The 21002-nt window shown below is 45.5% G+C and overlaps 2 protein-coding genes across 8 annotated transcripts in view; one reads left to right on the top strand and one right to left on the bottom strand.

The window, feature by feature from the left end:
• CCT8 (chaperonin containing TCP1 subunit 8) overlaps positions 1-5524 on the top strand; it is a 114322-nt gene extending 108798 nt beyond the window's left edge. For 2 of the 3 annotated variants that reach the window (XM_033940311.1, XM_033940309.1), the window contains exons 15-16: positions 1090-1203; positions 5291-5524. In XM_033940311.1, coding sequence (XP_033796202.1) covers positions 1090-1185 — 96 coding nt within the window. In that variant the 3' untranslated portion in view covers positions 1186-1203; positions 5291-5524. The remainder of the gene's footprint in view (positions 1-1089; positions 1204-5290) is intronic. The other variant, XM_033940310.1, reaches the window with a different exon arrangement.
• A 12132-nt stretch (positions 5525-17656) lies between these two features.
• The window catches only part of USP16 (ubiquitin specific peptidase 16), a 118288-nt gene continuing 114942 nt past the window's right edge, over positions 17657-21002 (bottom strand). For 2 of the 5 annotated variants that reach the window (XM_033940640.1, XM_033940642.1), the window contains one exon: positions 17661-18179. In XM_033940640.1, the coding sequence (XP_033796531.1) occupies positions 18055-18179 (125 nt within the window). In that variant the 3' untranslated portion in view covers positions 17661-18054. Of the gene's footprint in view, positions 18180-21002 lie in introns of all 5 variants that reach the window. The other 3 variants (XM_033940638.1, XM_033940639.1, XM_033940643.1) reach the window with 2 other exon arrangements.

Below are 21002 nucleotides of genomic sequence, written 5' to 3' on the forward strand. Positions count from 1 at the left end.
ACAGCATGAGTCTTCAGGGGACTGTTTGCAAAAATATTTATTCACAAAGTTGGTGGAGACAATTTTTGAACATAAAACATGGTATAATCAAAGAAGATCCCTAGTGACAAAATAGTTAACCCATGCAAAACAACAGTTACAAGCCATAAATACTGATAGGATTGCATTGTGATAACTTGCATAAAGTGACATTAACAACTGTAAAGCATATTGGTACAACCATAATGGCTTCCAGGAAGGTTTGGTGTGATCTGTATGAAGGGACTGTAGATGTAACACAAACTTCAGTGAGGATGGAATTTTATTTGTATGTTACAATGATCTCACTTACATTGATGGTGGTGGGATTATTACAAATTTTGGTTATAAGGCAGGTAATGAGACCAAAGCCAGAGATGGCAAAACCTAAAATGGTTTGTCAACAGAGATGGAGGCCATCACTGTAGCAAGGGGTATATTTGGGAAGGCATGGAGGGCAGAAGAAGGAAAAGGGTTGTGAAATTAGGTAAAAGACATGAGGGTGGTGAAATGGTATTGGATTTATGAATTTTGTTTTTCATCTGCTGTAATTTACTGATATGATGGCAGCTTCTGAAACCCTAAGTATTCATTCTGAGGCTAGACAACACAACTTCCTAGATCTGTCTCTCAGACTTCAAAACTAGTTGTATATTTCAGACTGTCAATGGTGAATATGCATGAGGCTTCCATTCTTTGGAGCATACATAGTTCTCATGCATTTTGACTGTGAATATTTTAAAACTCTCACTGGGATAAGATCCCAGGAAAAATAATGGGAAACCCTACAATCATCTCTGTATATTGGCAGGGTCGTCTTTCACCCTCGTACATCTGCATTCTAGGAGCAGAAACTAGATTTGGAGATTGAGCTGCTGTTTCCCACAGTGACCACCGAACCATCAAGCCAATCTGCATTCTGTTTTTTTTAAAGAGCAAACAATGTCAATTTAGATGGGATAATCTTTGTTTATTTAGTAGATGATGATTTTCAAGTTGGACATGATTGCATTTTTATCTAAAATTAATGGAAAAGTGGCTTATCTTCATTATTTATGTAATTCCCTATAGATTATTATGGCAAAACCAGCAGGTGGACCAAAAGGTCCTAAATCGCAAGGACACTGGGATAAGGATAACTGGCGAGATGAACCTGAAACATTTTAGTACTACTTAAGAGATCAGGTGCTTGCCTGGCTGCACTAATGGCACATTCCGCATTAAAGTATTTTCCGTCACATTACTAACATGTAGTGCTCATATGGGCACTGCCACAAAGTGTGTGAAATATGTGACTGTGCTTGGACTGCTTAAAATAGCTTTCTTAAAATTTAATTAAGTTGTGTAATCAAGAAGATGCCTAGAATGCCATAAATTCATGGAAAAACCAGCATGGTCTTAGATCGCCATTCCTATCATGTAAAATATAGTTTGACAAATGCATGAATGTAAACCCTAAGAATATTTAGAACAGGGAAAAAGGCCTGCACTTCATAGTAATAAAGGTTGGGTATGTAGAAAAGTGGACTCTTCATGCTAACAAATAATGTGACTTTTTTTTTGTATGCCAGAATAGAAGTTCCCAACCATTCTAATTGTACGGATGCCTTATTCACCTCCAAAAATATCAGGGACTCCCATGTCATCCCTACCATTCTTCCTACCTCACATCCCCCCTCTGCTCAGCACTCAGCCTGCCCCCAGTAGTCTTTTTATCTCTCTTCCAATTTTGTCTCCTGTCTGTCTCTCTCCAATTCTACCAGTCCTCGGTTTTTCTCCCCTTTCTAGTATTCCCACCCAGTCTTACATTAAATTACATTACATTAGTGATTTCTATTCCGCCAATACCTTGCGGTTCAAGGAGGATTACATAGAGGTTTTCAAGAGGTTACAAGAATTGTGACATAGCATAAGAGATGTCATAAGAGTTACATAAGAAATTATCAAAGAGTTGTCGAGATCTTAAGGTGATAAATAAGGGTAATTAAAAGCATATTAGAATTTGTTGGGTAATTAGAAGCATATTAGAGTATATTAAGGGTATAGAGTGGGTAGGTGGGGTTTGGGTAGGAACTGATCGTGTTAAATAGGTTTTATGTATGTTTTGAAGAGTAGGGTTTTAGTTTCTTTCTTGAAGGTTTTGTAGTCTGGTCGATGACAACAGAATGGTGATTTGTCTGTCCAGTTTAGCTGCTTTGGTGGCTATTAGGTTGTCATATAGTTTTTTTCATTTGACATTTTTGGATGTTGGGTGTGTGAATAGTGAGTGGGTTCTCCTGTGCCTGGTTGAGGAGGATTGAGTTAGTCGGTTATTCCAATAGGTTGGCTTTCTCCATTGATAGCCTTAAATAGTAGGCAGTAGAATTTGAAGTGTACTCTTGCTTGTATTGGGAGCCAGTGTGAGTCATGGTATGCTTCTGTGATGTCATATTTTTTTCAATGAGTAGATGAGTCTTAGGGCTGTATTTTGTATTGTTTGTAATTGTTTTATCATGGTCGCTGGGCAAGGGAGGTATAGCATGTTGCAGTAGTCTATTAGTCCAAGGATAAGGGATTGTACCAAAAGTTGGAATTGTTTCCTGTCGAAGAATTTTCAGATTTGTCTTAGATTTCTCATGGTCACGAATGATGCTTTTATTACTTTGTTATTTGTGGTTGCACGGTATAGCCTCTGTCAATTAGTACTCCCAGAAGTTTTAGTGTTCTGTGTATTGTGTTTGTCATGGTGGGTTCTGGGTGGTCGAAGGGGAAGAGAATAGTGATGTCATCTGCATAGCTATATGAGGTTATGCTTCCTCTGCCCACCCCAGCCATGGCCTAGTCCAGACATGGGCAACTCCGGTCCTCGAGGGCCGGAATTCAATCGGGTTTTCAGGATTTCCCCAATGAATATGCATGAGATCTATTTGCATGCACTGCTTTTAATGCATATTCATTGGGGAAATCCTGAAAACCCGATTGGATTCTGGCCCTCGAGGACCGGAGTTGCCCATGTCTGGCATAGTTTCTCTCCATCCTTACCACTCTCTTCCCAATCAACCCCAGCCATCCTTCTCCAGTTAGTCACTCTGTCTCCCTCTGTTTAATTCTTACCATTAGCATTGCTCTCTTGGAGGAGAGGAGTGGCCTTGTGATAGGATGCTGAGGCAGCAACTCTGAGGTTGTGGGATTGATCCCAGTGCTATTCCTTGTGACCCCTGGGTAAGTCACTTAATTCTCCATTGCCCCAGATACAAAATAAGTACCTTTATGTAGACCGTTCTGAATGTGAACTACAAAAAGGTGGTATTCAAGTTCCATTTTCCTTTCCTCAGTCTGTAGGCTAATGTTGGTCCTGATGTTCCTGTTTCTAGGTTCTGCAGCTATCTTTGATCTCACTACACTGCCATCAGTGCTGGCCTACATCCATGGCTGCTGCTTCCAGCCCATTCAGCCATATCAGATTCTATCCCCATAGCTGCTGTTTTTTTCTGGCCCTTGGCTATTGAGGCTGATGATTCTACCTCTGACATGACCTCTTTATTCTGCTTGCATAGATAACAGTAGCATAAAAATACTATCCTTATCCATGCTAGTCCATTCCAGATGAGTGGGTTATGTCCCCTTGGTAGTATATGGAGCTAGAGAACAGATTTCACTCCCCTTATGAGAGGGCTGGTTCTACTGTCAACTACTTAGTATTTCCCTGGCTCCAGTAGGTGGTGCAGACATGTGGCCTGTGCAACATATGAGTAGGTCAACTAGACCACTTCTGGGAAGGCTGTAGGCTCAGATTCACGGTGGAAGACAGGCTGGGTCTGGGAAATACTACTGATTTTCCTCCCCCTTTGAAAGAAACTAGAGGGATAGGATTTGTGGAGTCTAGGAAAAGTAGAACAAAAGCCACAAAAAAAATCCCTTCAGTATGGCCTCTTCCTAGTCTGCCTCCCAATCTGCTGTGGTGCTGTGTTGGATTGAAGCTCAGTCGTGGAGTCTGATGTGATCCTGTTCTCCCCTTTTTCGCCGTTTTCTGTGTATCTGGGGTAGAGGGGGGGGAATGAAGGTGACACATGGGTAAGTCATAGCAGTTCAGTATGATCGCTGGTGCATTTAGCCTGACCAGTGAGAGCAGGCAGGCAAGCAAGCAATTATCAGTCATAGTTCAGCATTGTTAGCCATTTGGCCTGGTTTGAAGCAGGCAGGTACCCATTGACATGGAGGTTTAGCACGCAGCCAGAAGCAAAGCTAGAGGGGTCCCCTAAATTGAAGTGTAGCTTATCCAGTTAGTGTTCCTGTTTTGATAGGATCACTAGCCTTTTTTTTTCTATTTTGTGGTAAAAAGTACATAGATGAACTACTTGCTTGGGTCCCTTTTCCCTCTGATAACAGAAAAGTGGAAAGTTCATGAAGTCTAAATATCTACCCGTAGGCATGGCAGAGCCTGCATAGCTCCAGTTCCCTACTATTTTAGCAGGTGAGGTTTTGCTTGTGTCAGAGCTCCTCTCTCCTCCCCACACCCATCAATAGTGGGAATAGTCTGCAGAGCTGGCTCTGCCTGTCTGAAAAAGGAAGTTTCTCAAGAGTGCCTTTAAGGCCAGATTACACTTGTGATGCATGAAAAGTTTTTTGCAGCCCAAGAATAATTGGAAAAAAAAATCCTGGGGTGGCTTGTTTGTGGGAACACCTTTAGATTAATCTTTGAGCCCTCCCTAGCACTAAGCTGTTTCCCTGAATGGAAGGAACTTTAGCAATGTTAGAGATGCTAGAGCATTCCACTGGCTGGGGCTAGAGGAGGGGGAGATATCCCACTGTCTGAACTAGTTGTTGCCTCATCTGAACGGAATAGTGCCTTAGTGGTGAAGTTGATTGGGAGAGAGAAGCAGGTTTCTTTAATTTTGATACCTCAAGTTATGGTTTACCTTCTGAAGTAGTGCTGACTTCTAGATTAACCTAGCAACCTGTAACACATCTGAGCCTTTAGAGACCAGAGTTTCTGCATATAGATAATTCTTTAGTGGTAGAATTTGCTTACCTTCTACCAATATTAGCAACTTTGTTAATTTTATTGATAACTTACTAATTTTTAACCTTTGATATATTGACTTGCATAGTGCATTTGCACTGCTGGGGGAGCTTCTTGTTGTTCCAGTGCTAATGGTTTTTTTTGTGTTGTGTGCGAGAAATGGGAACACTTTTTAAATAAAGTTTGGCTTGAATTCAATGCATGTTGAAATCTTTTTCTGTTCCCATTTTAAATACTAAGTTTTTATGTTTGTTTTTTTTTGTTTTTTAGATTATCATGGCAAAACCAGCTGGTGGGCCCAAACCACCCACAGGAAAGAAAAACTGGGATGATGACCAAAATGATTGAACAGTTTCATTGATCTTTATATCACTGATCAGGACAAAGTCCTTGTCTTTAATAATGTATGTGTCTTATAGGACTCCATTTGGGGAATGGTGTGTTCACACATTTTTAAGTTAAGCTTATCCTTGATAATATGGATTAAAATACACATGCTGAGTCTTCTGTTGTGCATTGTGCTTTCCTTTTTAAATAATAATAAGCAGTTGCATTGCTTTTCACTGCTTTATTGGAAAAACTGTAGGCACTTTGGGCTAGATTCGCTAAGCAAACCGATTGTGTACCGATCGGTTTGCGAGCTCTTTGCGACCCGATTTCCCTCCTGCAGTATTCACTAACCTGTTTTGCGATCCGATTCTGATCCGCGCCTGCAAATGAGGGGAACTGCATGTAGGGGCGCGATTCACTAAACAAATTTGCCGATTCGACTCTGCTGGCTGATCAACCCAAAAAGCGACTGCTGAGGACCAGTTGCCGAAGCCCTTTCTGACTGCCTTCTGCTGCCCTGCTGTCAGCCCCAATCTCCTGCTTCCCCCATCTGTATCTGCCCTGATCGCCTGCCTGCCCTGACTCTCCCACCCTTCCCTGCAGGGTAAGCCCGTGGTTTTAACCTGCAGGCTTTAAAGCTGGTTAAAACTACGGGCTGTAAAAAAAGTTTAAAAATAGAAGAAAAAAAGTGCAGGGCCGGAGGTCCAGCGTATGCGGGGGAATCGCTATAGAGCGATCTGTACCGGCAAATGGGGGCGTTCCTCCGATCGCCCCATCTGCATGTTGCAGTTTGGTGAATTCATCAGACCTGCCTGGATCGGGCAGGTTAGTAAATCTAGCCCTTGATCTTTTCATTACATTTCTAATGACATTCCTACTTTTTTTCCTACCTTCAAATGAGGAAATAAATGTGGTGGTTTCTTCATCGTCTTTAACTATTCTGTTTTCACATAAAGAGCTGCAGAGTTGTGGGAGGTTCAACAATAGGCAACCATTGGTCCTAAATGGTAAAAGGGCAGCATATTCCACACAAGTACAGAAAGAATATATATTTCTGGCTGCCTGAAATACAGTAGCCTGCATGTTTTTGTGCATAGTTTCTGTTTAATCACCAGGCTTAACATATGCAAGGGTGTTTACAGTGGTGGAGCAGCTGACGCTGAAACATTCATGCAGAATATGAAAGCATGAATGTATTTGCTTTAAAAATTGGCAATATGAAAATTAATTTCTGTTTATAAAGCTACATTCCTGTTTTACACAAACTGTGCTGCGTTGGAAAGGAGCTTGTGTAGGGACATACATTTTTTTTGAAAATATGCAGAGATGCATACAGCTTTCTCATTTAAAGGGCTGCAATGTGAATACAAGAAAGTTCTGAGGACCACCAAAAGATTTCAAGCTTTTACACATACTACACATGTAAACCACCTTGATCTGCTTGTTCAGACATTAAAAATTAATACTAATACTGATTCTACAACACTTCATAGATACATTTTAAAAACTCACTTTATTTTGGATTGTAAGCAGTAACAAATTCCATAACTGAGACACCTGAGTAACACACTTAAGAGATAGCAAGTGGGCAAGATTGAAATTAACATATTTACAGGATTTGAAGAGCATTTCAGCCAACTATTTGAGGGCCACAACTTTAGGGATTGCATGCAGCCTTTTAGCTGTGTGTTGAAGAGTATAAAATCTTGGTTGTAACCTTCAAACTGAAAACATACATGAACTTTGAATTTGAAAACTTACCAGTACTTGCAGAGGGGAGAAGAATATAAATACTGTTTGAGTTCACTCAATTATACAACTACCCCTCAGATTAACTGTACTTGAAAACTAGAACGTGAATCTGACTTTGGTCCTGGGCAAAATTAGAGAATGTAGTCTTAAGAACCAGAATTTACTAGGTAGGTGGGTTTTTAGATTGTAAGCTTTGTCAAGCAGGAATTGTCTCTTACATGTTTGTACATGGATGTGTGCTAGATGTGGTGTATTTAGATTTTAGCAAAGCCTTTGACAGTGTTCCACACACACGTCTAATAAATAAACTGAGTGCCCTCGGGATGAGTCCCAAGAACTGGTTGGGATGACAGAAGATGACAGAGCGTAATGATCAGTGGAGATCGCTCTGAGGAAAGGAATGTTACCATTGGTGTGCCTCAAGGTTCTGTTCTTGGGCCTGTTCTTTTTAACATTTTTATAAACGATATTGCTGAAGGGTTGTTTGGTAAGATTTGCCTCTTTGCGGATGATATCAAAATCTGCAATAAAGAAGACATGCTGGATGCTGAATAACATGAAGAAAGACCTGGTGAAACTTGAATGGTCTGAAATTTGGCAGCTAAAATTTAATGCTAAGAATTGCAAGGTCATGCATTTGGGCTGCAAAACCTGAGGAAACGGTACAGTTTAGGGGGTGAAGAACTTATGCGTATGACAGAAGAGCGGGACTTGGGTGTGATCTTAAGGTGGCCAAACAGGTTGAAAAGGTGAAGGTGAAAGCTAGAAAGATGCTAAGTTGCATAGGAAGAGGTATGGCCAGTAGGAAAAAGGTATTGATGCCCCTGTATAAGACTTTGGTGAGACATCATTTAGAATATTGTGTATAATTCTGAAGGCCGCTTCTTCAAAAAGATATAAAAATGGAGTTGGTCCAGAGGAAGGCTACTAAAATGGTGCATTGTCTTCACCATAAGGCATATGGGGACAGACTTAAAGATCTCAATCTGTATATTTTGGAGGAAAGGTGGGAGAGGGGAGATATGATAGAGATGTTTAAATACCTATGTAATGTAAATGTGCAAGATGTGTCTCAAATGTGAAAGACCCCCTGGTAATTTTCCCAGCGTGGTATTGAATGCAATTGACCCTCAGAAATGCCACCAGCCACTCAAATATGTTTCATAGTGGTTGGATTTATACATTATATCTTCACCGGGCCATTTTTGTTTTGTTTTTAAATTTGTGAATATCTTAATTTTTCATAAAGTGCAACAGTGCCAAAGTAAAACTTATTGTAGATAAGAGCTAATACTTAGCTTAGCTATACTGATCCATTCTAAGGGATACTATCACCAACATGTTTCACCCAACACGGGTTTCATCAGGGCTGTGATCCCTCAATTAGCCTTCTTGCATCTAGAGGATACCACCCGAGGGGATTTGGAGCTGGTTCCTGGCCTCCTGCAGCAGCGGTTTGGGTTTATTTTTCCCACGCTGACAGGCACCTACAGAGACGGACCCCCTGACGTCACTGGGACCGTCTCCAACGTTTTAAAACCAAGCCGTGGCCGAAGGGACATGCCCTAAGGGGCACGCTAGGCCCCTTGGGAGCCCGGGAGCTGGAAGCCGGTTGGTAATATAAAAGTCTTCCTATAATTTTCATATAACTGTTTAGAATATGGGGAAAAGAAAGATAAAACCTAAAAGTTCTACTCCAGTGGTATCGGGTCCAATGGATAGACATTTATTATTATTCTCTGATAACCCACCAGTGGCACCACCAAATGTAGATTCCTCCTTGTCAGGAGCCTCAATAAGTCCTCTCAATCATACTCCTCCCCTTCATCCAGTACCCAGTGATAGTGGAATATAACACCCACTACATCTGAAGCTCAACTGGGTATAATGATGATTGTTGTTGAAGTGACTTGGATGTTGTAATTTTATATTTTGTACGTAAGCATGACCTGCTTCTACCAGCTGTCACAGAAGAGCATTAGAACAGGGGTAGGCAATTCTGGTCCTCAAGAGCCACAAGCAGGTCAGATTTTTAGGATATCCACAATGACTATGTACGAGATGGATTTGCAGGCAGGCACTGCCTCCTTGCGATGCAAATCTCTGTCATGTATATTTATTGTGGATATCCTAAAAACCTGACCTGCCTGTGGCACTCGAGGACCAGAATTGCCTACCCCTGTTCTAGTGAATAATATATAAAGTTTTGAATTATGTAGCAGGGACAAAAAATGCATGCTTTAATAAGCTGCTGTTGCTGCCACCACCTTATGCCCTCTGATGTACTGGTAAGGTAATAAGCTCTCTCACTGGAGACTTACAGGATTGAAGGATGGTTTGAAAATCCTTGTTACCTGAGGAAGTAGCATCTGGATTGAGTTAGAAGATACCTTCTGTAAAAACGTTGGGTAGGAATGCTCTTCTGTGACAGCTGGTAGAAGCAGGTCATGCTTACATACAAAATATAAAATTACAACATCCAAGTCACTTCAACAACAATCATCATTATACCCTAGACCAGGGGTGTCAAAGTCCCTCCTCGAGGGCCACAATCCAATTGGGTTTTCAGGATTTCCCCAATGACTATGCATGAGATGAATGCAGTGTATGCAAATAGTTCTCATTCATATTCATTGGGAAAATCCTGAAAACCCAACTGGATTGCATCCCTCAAGGAGGGACTTTGACACCTCTGCCCTAGACTATATCAGTGACCAACACCCTGTACTCAACAGCCTCCACTCCTCCCTAAACCAATCTCAGACTCTATATTTCATTTGGCAGAACAAGTGTCTTCAGTATGTTCTTAAATCTGTATAAGTCTGCTGTTGGTGAATATATTCTGGAAGTTTATTTCATTCCCTGGGACCAATACAATGAAAAACACTATTCCTGGATGATGATAGCCTCAAGTCTCGCACAGATGGAATTAGCAGATCAAAATAGTCAATAGACTGAAGCAATCACAGCAATGCACAATACTCTGGACCAAGAGTTTGGGAGCCAGCTTCTGTAGGCACATGAAGACATTTACAAATAGCTTGTAACATATTCTGTCCCTTACCTTCAACCAATACAACTTTATAAAGTATTCTATCACATGTGCACATCTCCCCACTTTGAACAAACATCTTACCACTGAGTCACCTGTAGTGCAAAAAAAGCTGACTCTGGCACTCCCAAGAACACCAGACTACAGTAATCAAAAGCAGATAATGCCTTCATTGAGGAACAAATGGGAGTTCCATGACACCAATCCATATGTGGAGTTATGTCAACCTCAGCTAGTGAGGGTAGGTTTACATAGCCAGGGTATTTCTGAGGCTCCAAAACAGGAATAGGAGGCACAGGGTCTGTTGAAAAAGCCCCGCACTATCCTGCATAAATCACTGCAAAAGGGTGAAAAAATTAGATATAGATTGAAAGAACTGAGAAAGGGCTACTCTTTTAGGAGGTACCTGTGGAGTTTCCACAGCCAGTGGAGGAGCAACCCTCTTGCTTTTTGAAACACTTCACCTGCTTAGATCCAAACGCTGCAGGCAAGTCCACAAGGGAAAGCAGGGGAGAGGACCACAAGGCCTTAGTCGTGCCCGTAGGAACCCTCTTTGATGGAGAAGCTGCTGAGAGACTTGGCCCCGATGTATTTTCAGTAGGACGCAGCAGTGAAGCCAGCAATGGTGCTTTAATATAGTGCTACTGCCACCTTACCCCTTCTCTTCCTAAAAAATATATATATTTTGTGGGGAAGTTGATTACATAGTGCAATTAGTTCAGCTCTGGTAAGCACAGACCTCTTTCCCTCCCACACTATCTTCCTTCTCAGACACTGCTTCTACCACAGATTAGTGTAGATCCATGTCAAGTAGATTTTATCTTTTACATAAATGCAGTGTTGAATCTGAACACTGGAAGACAGACCACTGATCTTGTATAAAGGGACAAGCAATCTAACTTTAGATCTGAAAACACCAAACCAGAGCACTATGTAGTATGTAAATCATTGCAGGAGTGATGTACAAAACACCAAGTCTTTTAATGAACAAGCATAAACATAAACATTAAACAGTTTGTATGGAAGAAGGTTGATGAACTGGGACCAGACACGGTCCATGTTTCAAAGAAACACTCCTTCCTCTGGGGTCCTAGTATGAACAATTGGATGTATTAAACAGATATGTATGTGTTAATAAAGGAGGTTTGAGTAGGACAGCAAAAGCATGCGATTTAATGATCCAATCTGTGATAGTGGTGAAACACCTTGTGATATGAATATAATTGTGGACTGTTAACCAAGGAGCAAAGAATGTGGGTACACATGAAACCCTGCATCCTAGTGTAGAGAATACCATATGGGCCAGAAAATCATGAAAGTGTGAAAATCAAGTGAAACAGCATCAATGATAATATAAAAGGAGTGTATGAGGTGCATTGATACATACCAAAACAGTATCACATCCACTCATTTGGATATTTGATTTTTCTCACTTTCTGTACTAGAGTAGTCCTGGAATGTTTCACAGAAAAATAACCTGTATGGGTTAATGAGTACTAAAACAACTTATGGACAGGGTAATGTCCCTAGGAGAGTTATGAAAACTGAGGACTTTTCATAAAAATATCACATTTTCTGTATTAGTGTTTATTTTCACATTGTCCTATTAGAGTGTTTTGAAATGTAGTTTCTTTAGCACTCTCCAGACCAGTAGAGGTTAACTTTACGAATGGGTATATATCTAATCATGACCAGCAGGTGGAGACTGAAAACAAAACTTTGGGACAGTATATCCTAGCCCCTCCTCTCTATTTCCCTCAGTCTTCTTTCAGTCTCCAGCAGGTGTTGATGTGATCTGTACCCATCTCTCTTGGTAGGGCTGTTGGAATTTGTTTAGGGGGTTTATTGTCCCTGTTTTTAGCCGGATGGAGCTTGGGCGGACTCTGTTTGGGGGTTCGTCCGACCTCGGGGGTGTCAAACCCGGCGGGTCACGAGCGGGGTCCCTCCCCCCACTTCCTCCACCTCCCCACATTTTTTTAGAGGAGCCTCAGCAGTATCCCTTGCCCCCTAAATCAAGCAAGGCATATTGCTTTGAGAGCCTGTGGAGTCTGTTCTGTAAAAAAAAAAAAAAAAAAAAATCCTGAGGTAGTGCTGGTCTGAAGGGTTGTTTCCCTTTAAGAAAACTGTATTTTACTGTATTTTTTCATGTAACCAGCACTTTTTTTATAGCTAGGTCGCGTATGGAGCAATTGTGCCCTTCTCCGGGGGAGTAGGCCACAATTTTAGACCAGCCGCGAGGCACTCGCGGCCGGCCTGAACTCGGCGGTTTGGGTCGGTGAGGTGGTGGAGCTCCGTCGGCAGCGGCTGCAGGCGCCCAGAGCTCCCCGCCGATGGTGCCTCGCGAGTCGGCTTGGAGCAGTGGGGAAGCCCGGTCTTCCACAACCGCCCACGGAGGGATTCCCCGAAGGATTCCCTCTCAGCTGATTTTTTGACAGCTGATGCCGGCTTGCCTGCTTTAGCGGCTGAGACTATTCAGGTTTCTCAGCCGCTTCAGGCTATGGAGGGAGCTTTTTTGGCGGGAAAACTGCCATCTTCTCTGTCTGGCCCCTCCATTTTGTCTTCCACCTCAGGTGACCTTCCCCCTGTTTTGACTATGCAGGGGCAAGGTTCTGCTGGGTCCCCTGCTGTGGCAGGGAGTCCCTTGGGACCCTCGGGGGGTTTTTCTCCTGAATTTTTCTTTTCTTTATGCAGAGCCTATTTTCAGGCGGCTGGGGGTCCCGGTTGCGCCCAGGGGGTTTCGGGGGGTGGGTTTTCCTCCGCGCTCCCTGCGGCTTTGCCTCTTTCGTCTGGCGTGACGTCCCCTCCGCCGCCTCCCTTGTCCAAGCGTCCGCGGGTGTCGTGGGACGAGAATTTGTGGTCGGAGGAACGGGTCGGTCTGGAGGAGGACCTGGACCCTTCTGAGGAGTTCCAGGACTCTCTGGAGGGGACGGAAGCTGGCGGCGGGTTGTCGGATTTCCCATTCTCCAGTGACGAGGCGTCCGTGGTGCGCCTTTTTCAGAAAGATGAGCTGCCTGACCTTATTCAACAGGTTTCTACGGTTTTGCGTTTTGAGGACGCGCCGCAGGAGACTCCGCGTGTGGGGGACCCCCTGTTACGGGGGATCCGTTCCGTTTCCCGCTCTTTTCCTATGCATCAGGATATTCGGGATATTATTCTGGAGCAGTGGAAAACGCCGGAGGCGCCGTTTCGGCTGGCGCGCAGCATGGCTCGCCTGTATCCCATTCCTGAAGGGGATCGGGCTACGTTAGCTTCGCCAGTCGTGGATGCGGTGGTCTCGGCAATTTCCAAGCGGCATACCGTGCCTGTTGAGGGCGGTTCTGCCTTGCGGGACCCTGAGGAGCGCAAATTGGAGAGCATCCTTAAGCAAAATTTTCAGGTCTCTGCCTTTGGGGTCCAGGCGGCTATTTGTGGGGGACTGGTCGCTCGCGCCGTGTTTCGGTGGGCGGAGCGGGTCTTGGATCGAGAGTCTGACGACTGGTCTCTGGTGGATCAGGAGGTTGCGAAGATTGAGATGGCGGCCTCATTCCTCTCAGATGCTCTATATGACTTGGTGCGGATATCGGCTAAGTCTATGGCTTTTGGCGTGGCCGCAAGGCGTGTGTTGTGGCTGCGCGCTTGGGCAGCGGATGCTGCGTCCAAAGCTAAGCTTACTAAATTTCCCTTTCGGGGGTCGTTTTTGTTTGGAGAGGACTTGGATAAGTTGATTCAGACTCTGTCGGACTCGAAAGTTCCCCGTCTGCCGGAGGACCGTGCCCGCCCGGCGTCTCGGGGGGGTGCGGCCCGGGGGCGTTTGCGGGATTTTCGCAAGTATCGCCCTGGGCGTGGGGCTGCTTCTTTCCAGTCTCCGGGATTTTCCCGGGGTCGGTTCTTCCAGCGCATGCAGCCCTTTCGGGGGGCCCGTCGGGGGGCAGGGAATCCCTCCGCCGGTTCCCCTGCTTCCCGTCCTGCACAATGACGCCTTGCCGGCGCCCCCTTTGGTTTCGGTGGGGGCTCGGCTGCGTGAATTTTTCCCCAAATGGGCCGAGATCACGTCCGATCAGTGGGTCCTGGAGGTGGTGCGGGACGGTTATGCCCTGGAGTTCGCCCGCTCTCTGCCGGATTTTTTCCTCGCTTCTCCGTGTCAGACTCCGGGGAAGACGCAGGCTTTTCGCCAGACCCTTCAGCGCTTGCTAGATCTCAGGGCAGTTGTTCCGGTGCCCCCTCCGGAGTGGGGCACGGGCAGGTACTCCATTTACTTTGTGGTGCCCAAAAAGGAGGGGACTTTTCGGTCCATCCTCGATTTAAAAGGGGTCAACAGGGCTCTCAAGATTCCCTCTTTCCGTATGGAAACTCTGCGGTCGGTCATTCTGGCGGTTCAGCCGGGGGAGTTTCTCACTTCTCTCGATCTGACGGAGGCCGACTTGCATGTTCCCATTCGGGCCTCTCATCAGCGCTTCCTGCGCTTTGCGATCTTGGGTCGGCACTTTCAGTTCTGTGCGCTTCCCTTTGGGCTGGCCACGGCTCCTCGGACGTTCACCAAGGTGATGGTGGTCGTCGCGGCAGCCTTGCGGTCGGAGGGTATCCTGGTACACCCCTACCTGGACGACTGGTTAATTCGGGCAAAGTCGTTGCAGGAAAGCTCCCGGTTACTGCTCGGGTGGTGGAGTTTCTCCGGTCGCTGGGCTGGGTGGTCAACCTTTCCAAGAGTCGGTTGGTCCCGGCTCAGCGTCTGGAGTACCTAGGGGTGCTGTTCGACACCTCCTTGGGGAAGGTCTTCCTCCCAGAGGGCCGGGTGAGCAAATTGCAATCTCAGATTCGCCTGCTTTTGGCGTCCCGGTGTCCTCGGGCGCGAGATTTCCTCCAGGTCTTGGGGTCGATGGCGGCGTCCCTGGACGTGGTGAGGTGGGCGCGGGCCCACATGCGTCCTCTCCAGTATGCTCTGCTCCGGAGGTGGTCTCCCCAGAGGCACGGGATGGATGTTCCGGTTCCCCTGCGAGGCTTGGCGCGCTGCAGTCTGCGTTGGTGGCTCCAGACCCCTCACCTAGTTCAGGGGGTGGGTCTGGATCTCCCGCAGTGGACGGTGCTCCTGACGGATGCGAGTCTCCTGGGTTGGGGGGCTCAGTTTTTGGGTCACTCAGCTCAGGGCACCTGGTCCGCGGAGGAGGCCGCCTGGTCGATCAACGTGTTGGAGACCAGAGCGGTCCGTCTGGCGCTGTTGGCTTTCCACTCCCTGTTGCTGGGCAAGTCGGTCAGAGTGCTGTCGGACAATGCCACGGCGGTGGCTTATGTCAATCGTCAGGGGGGCACCAAGAGCACTCAGGTGGCGCAGGAGGCGGCTCTGCTCATGGTTTGGGCGGAATCCCATCTGCTGGACCTCTCGGCCTCTCATATAGCCGGGGTAGAAAATGTTCAGGCAGACTTCCTCAGTCGTCACTTCCTAGATCCAGGAGAGTGGTGTCTCGGCGCCGAGGCGTTTCAGTTGATAGTGCAGGCTTGGGGGCAGCCCCTGATGGACCTGATGGCCACGGGTGGCAACGCCAAAGTGCCCCGCTTCTTCAGTCGTCGCAGGGACGGTCTGGCCGAGGGTCTGGATGCTCTGGTCCAGCAGTGGCCAATGGAGGGGCTGTTGTATGTGTTCCCTCCTTGGCCGCTGGTGGGCAGGGTGCTTCTTCGCATTGTTCACCATCCGGGTTTGGTGGTGCTGGTGGCGCCGGATTGGCTTCGCCGTCCGTGGTATGCGGATCTGGTGAGGCACCTGGTAGCGAATCCTCTTCCTCTGCCTCTCTCGGACGACCTTCTGATGCAGGGTCCCATTCCCATGTTCGACCCGTCTCCCTTCTGTCTTACGGCGTGGCTCTTGAAAGGGGTCGCCTTAGCAAGAAGGGATATTCAGACAAGGTGATCTCTACACTGTTGGGGTCCCGGAGGCTTTCTACCTCTCGGGCTTATGTGCGGGTTTGGCGTCTCTTTGAGGAATGGTGTCGGGCGCGGGGAGTGACCTCTTTTCGCGCTTCTCTGCCTAACATTCTGGAGTTCTTGCAGGATGGCCTGGATAGAGGCCTGGCTTGGTCTTCTCTCCGGGTTCATCTTGCGGCCCTGTCGGCTTTTCGAGGGTTGGTGTCAGGTCAGCGTTTATCGGCTCTTCCTGATGTGATTCGGTTTTTGCGGGCGGCCAAGTTGCTTAGGCCTCCCCTACGGCCCTCGGTTCCCTCTTGGGATCTTAATCTGGTTCTCTCTGTTTTGGTGCGTCCGCCTTTCGAGCCCTTGGACGACTGTTCTTTGAAGGACCTTACTTTGAAGGCGGTCTTTTTGGTGGCCATTACTTCTGCTAGGCGTGTTTCTGAGCTGCAGGCTTTCTCTTGTAGGGCTCCCTTCTTGGAGTTTTCTAGGGAGCGGGTCGTCTTGCGGCCTGTTCCTTCCTTTCTGCTGAAGGTTGTTTCTCCTTTTCATGTCAATCAATCGGTGGTTCTCCCGGTCTTGGGTGGTCGGGAGGGCTCTTCTGAGCAACGGCAGCTGCGCAAGTTGGATGTCAGTCGGGTCCTTCGCTCTTATGTGCAGCGGACCCAGGAATTCCGGAAGTCCGATCATCTCTTTGTCCTCCTGGCGGGTCCTCGTCGGGGAGCTGGCGCTTCTAAGGCTACTATTGCGCGCTGGATCAAGGAGACGATTGCTTCCGCTTATCTTCTGAAACAGCAGCCTGTTCCGGAGTTTCTCAAGGCTCATTCCACTCGGGGTCAGGCGGCTTCTTGGGCTGAGTCGTCGCTCGTGCCTCCAGTGGATATTTGTAAGGCTGCGGTTTGGTCCTCCTTGCATTCCTTTGTTCGTCATTATCGGGTTGATGTGCAGGCGCGTCGGGATGCGGTGTTCGGTGAGCGTGTACTGGTATCGGCCCTTCGGGGGTCCCGCCCATGAGAGGGACTGCTTTGGTACGTCCCATTCGTAAAGTTAACCTCTACTGGTCTGGAGAGTGCTAAAGAAGGAGAAATTAGGTTCTTACCTGCTAATTTACTTTCTTTTAGCTTCTCCAGACCAGTAGAGGTCCCCACCCTGTCTGTTGTTGTTGTTGTTGGGGCTGTTGCGCGGGCAGTTTTTGGTTTTTGCTGCGGGTTCTAGTATTTTTCTAGGGCCGGGGAGAAGTGAAGAACAGCGGCTGTGGCTCGGCTGGCTTAGCTGGCGAGCTGTGGGGACATTCTTCCTTCGGGAATTTCTCCTCTGCATTTTCCAACAGCATTTTGGGTATGTTATTTGTTACTCCTTTCGGAGTATTGTTTTTTCTCTCTGTTGTTTTCCAGTTCTTGGTTCTGCTTGGCTATTCGGCAGACTGAGGGAAATAGAGAGGAGGGGCTAGGATATACTGTCCCAAAGTTTTGTTTTCAGTCTCCACCTGCTGGTCATGATTAGATATATACCCATTCGTAAAGTTAACCTCTACTGGTCTGGAGAAGCTAAAAGAAAGTAAATTAGCAGGTAAGAACCTAATTTCTCCTTATCTATTCAGTTAGTTCATGTTGGAAGAATTCTTAAGAGTAATCATTGGTATAAGACATTTAAAAACCTTGTAACTGTAGCGATAGGGCAAGGATACACATATTAAAGGACAAAGTGTTGCCTATCTTGTTATATTCAGAAAAAAAACATAAAATGGAAATGTATGGTTAAAAGTCTCCATGGGCAAATTTAATGAAAACAATTTAACTCCTCTTCCAACCCAAAAAAACTGTGTGTAGCAATATCCCCCTAAATAACTTATATTTTTTCTTTGAATAAATGTTTTATTAAAATGAATTTTCTCTCTGCATACTTCCAGACACATTAAAATTTAAATATTTCAGCTTTTAATCATTTTAAACATTATATGTAATAATTGTTCTGCTGTACAATTTAGATTGGCAAAGGATTTTTTAACACCTTAACCTAAACATTACAGAATTCGCTCATAGAACAGAAGGTAGGCTTGTGAATTAAGAACTTTCATGGTGGGTACAGCTTGCACGTGAGTATCACTGATGTGGAACCATTGGCCTTTCAGTGGTTCAGTGTTTGATCCTGTAAAAAAAAAAAAAAAAAAACAACCCATACCACAGACATTATTGCTTTAAAATAAATTTTAGAAATCAAAAATTGCTTCTCTCTCAAAGCAAACCACATAAGCTTTGGAGCAAACAACAAACAATTTACACCAAGTTGTTCTATTTCCTTACTTAAAACCTTTCACCCTTAAAACAACAAAACTGCTTATGTAGGTAGCAGGATGAAAAGACACACAAGAATATGATGCACTAAGACAGGTAGCTCTCAGAGAGCTAAGTGTTTCTGCATAGCCATTACCGCTACAAAATCCTGAGTGGAGAACGGGTACGAGTGGATCAATTTTTCACTCCGTCAAAAATTATAAAGACTAGGGGACACTCGAAGTCACAGGGAAATACTTTTAAAACCAATTGGAGGATATTTTTTTCACTCAGAGAATAGTTAAGCTCCGGAACGTTTTGCCAGAGCATGGGGTAAGAGCGGATTGTGTAGCTGGTTTTAAAAAAGGTTTGGACAAGTTCCTGGAGGAAAAGTCCATAGTCTTTTATTGAGAAATACACCCGGGAAGCCACTGTTTGCCCTGTATCAGTAGCATTGAATATGGCTACACCTTGGCTTTTGGCCAGGTATTAGTGACCTGGATTGGCCACCGTGAAAATGGGTTACTGGGCTTGATGGACCATTGGTCTGACCCAGTAAGACTATTATGCTCTTATGAAATCTCTTGTTAATGTCAGTGCAACATGTATTCAGAAGTGCACTGCACTAAGTTTGAGGAAATAATATTCAGGAAAATTGATATTTACTTGATACTTTGTTGTGCAAAAGTTGTGTGCCTGCTTTTGCAGCTTTTTGAAATGTCATCAGTGGAACTTGTAGCACAGCGCTGATGTATGAGCGTTTTGTAAAAAAAAAGTTCTGTTAGCAGCTGTAGAAGAGAGTAACTGTCTCTGGAAAAAATCAGGCATCATACAGAGAAGCTGCTATTTGAGTGTCTAAGGCCCAGATGCACTAAAGCCAGCAATCGTCGCTAAAGCTATTTGAACAACTTTAGCGACTCGCATTTGCCAACCCAATGCAGAAAACAGCTCACCGCCTGGTTTTCTGCACGATCACTCATTCCCTGATCCGACCATGCAAATAAGCTAATTAATATTAAGATGCCATGTAAACTAGAAGAGCGAATGATACTCTAACATGGCTTCCTGATGCACTAAAAAAAGTGATCGCTTTTAGTGATCCCAAAAAAGCTATTGGTCAAGACCAGTTGCTTACCTGTCTAACCTTTTTTTTTTTTTTTTTAAATGGGCACAGATGCTTTGCCCGTTACATGCACAAATGCAAAAATAAGCACCCCCTCTGAATGATGGCCCTCTTCAACAAACCGGTACCACAAGCCGGCCCCCCCAGCACCAAGCGAAAATGGCAGGAGGAATGCCCACTTCCTCCTGCCATACTGAACCTCCCCACTAAAGAAAATTGGCAGGAGGGAATTCCCACTTGCTCTTGCCAAAGGCCCACTCCCGCGTCAGGCGCCACCCCCCCAAAAAAAAAAAAAAAAAGGTAAGAAGGATGCCCACTCCCTTCTGCCATTGGAGATCCCCTGAAGCTCCACCCCCATACCTTTTTAGAGAAGTTGGAGCAGGACGGAAGCTCAGTCCATCCTGCTCGTAAGCCCGCCAGTTCAAAATGGCAGGCATTTCCTATACTAAACTAAACCAAACCTTAAGTTTGTATACCGCATCATCTCCACAGAAGTAGAGCTCAGCACAGTTTACAGGAATTGGTATAGAAAGAAACTACAATGAAAACTGGAAGGACTTAGAAAGAGAGGGTTAGAGGGAATTAGTATATCGATGAGGGAGGGGTCATTGTATTTTAGAGAAGAGCCAAGTTTTCAGATGTTTTCGGAAGAATTGGAGGGAGGTCAGGCACCGAAGCGGGGTAGTAAAGCTGTTCCAGAGTTCGGTGATCCTGAAGGAGAGGGAAGTCCCTAATTTTCCTGCATGGGATATGCCTTTTAAAGAGGGGAAGGATAGTTTGAATTTTTGAGTGGATCTGGTGGTGTTGGGATTGGAGGAGTTCTAAGCTAGTGGAAAAAAGGGAGGCAGGATACCGTGAAGAGATTTAAAGGTTAGGCAGGCGCATTTGTAGTGAACCCTAAGAATTACTGGGAGCCAGTGAAGCTTAGTCAGAAGCGGGGAGATGTGGTCAAATTTGCTTTTAGCGAAAATTAGTTTAGCTGCAGTGTTCTGGATCTGCTGGAGTCTGAAGGCTTTTCTTTGTCAGACTTAAGTAGATGGAATTATAGTAATCCAGTCTGGAAAGAATGATGGATTGTACAAGGACAGCAAAGTGATGATGATGGAAGCAGGATCTCACTTTCCTTAGCATGTTAAGATTGAAAAAGCATTTTTTTTACTAAGGAATTAAGGTGGTCATTGAAGGACAGTGTGGCATCAATGCTGATGTCCAGAACTTTGCATGAGTGTTCAAGCTGCAATGTGGTGCCAGAGGACAGTGGGATGAGGGTGGGTAGCTTATCTAGTTTTGGGCCTTAGGCATCTGAACCAATTCTTAGACTCCTCCCCCTTGTATCCTGGGATAGTGGGGAGGAGCCAAAGGTCCCTCCACGTGCATCACATAATGTTCCGAGGAGGGAAGGCCCGCCATTTAGGATCAGCAGACCTTGAAGAAGGAGGGACCATGCTTCCCTCCTTCCAACGCTATAATGTACTGGGGGGGGAGTGGGCATTCCTCCTGCCAATTTTCTTTCACGGGATGGGGTCGGTTTGCGGTGCCAGTTTGTGGGGAGGGCCATAATCAGCGGGAGAGGGG

Source organism: Geotrypetes seraphini, chromosome 4 (genome assembly GCF_902459505.1).
Source record: "Geotrypetes seraphini chromosome 4, aGeoSer1.1, whole genome shotgun sequence".
Classification (NCBI taxonomy): domain Eukaryota; kingdom Metazoa; phylum Chordata; class Amphibia; order Gymnophiona; family Dermophiidae; genus Geotrypetes; species Geotrypetes seraphini.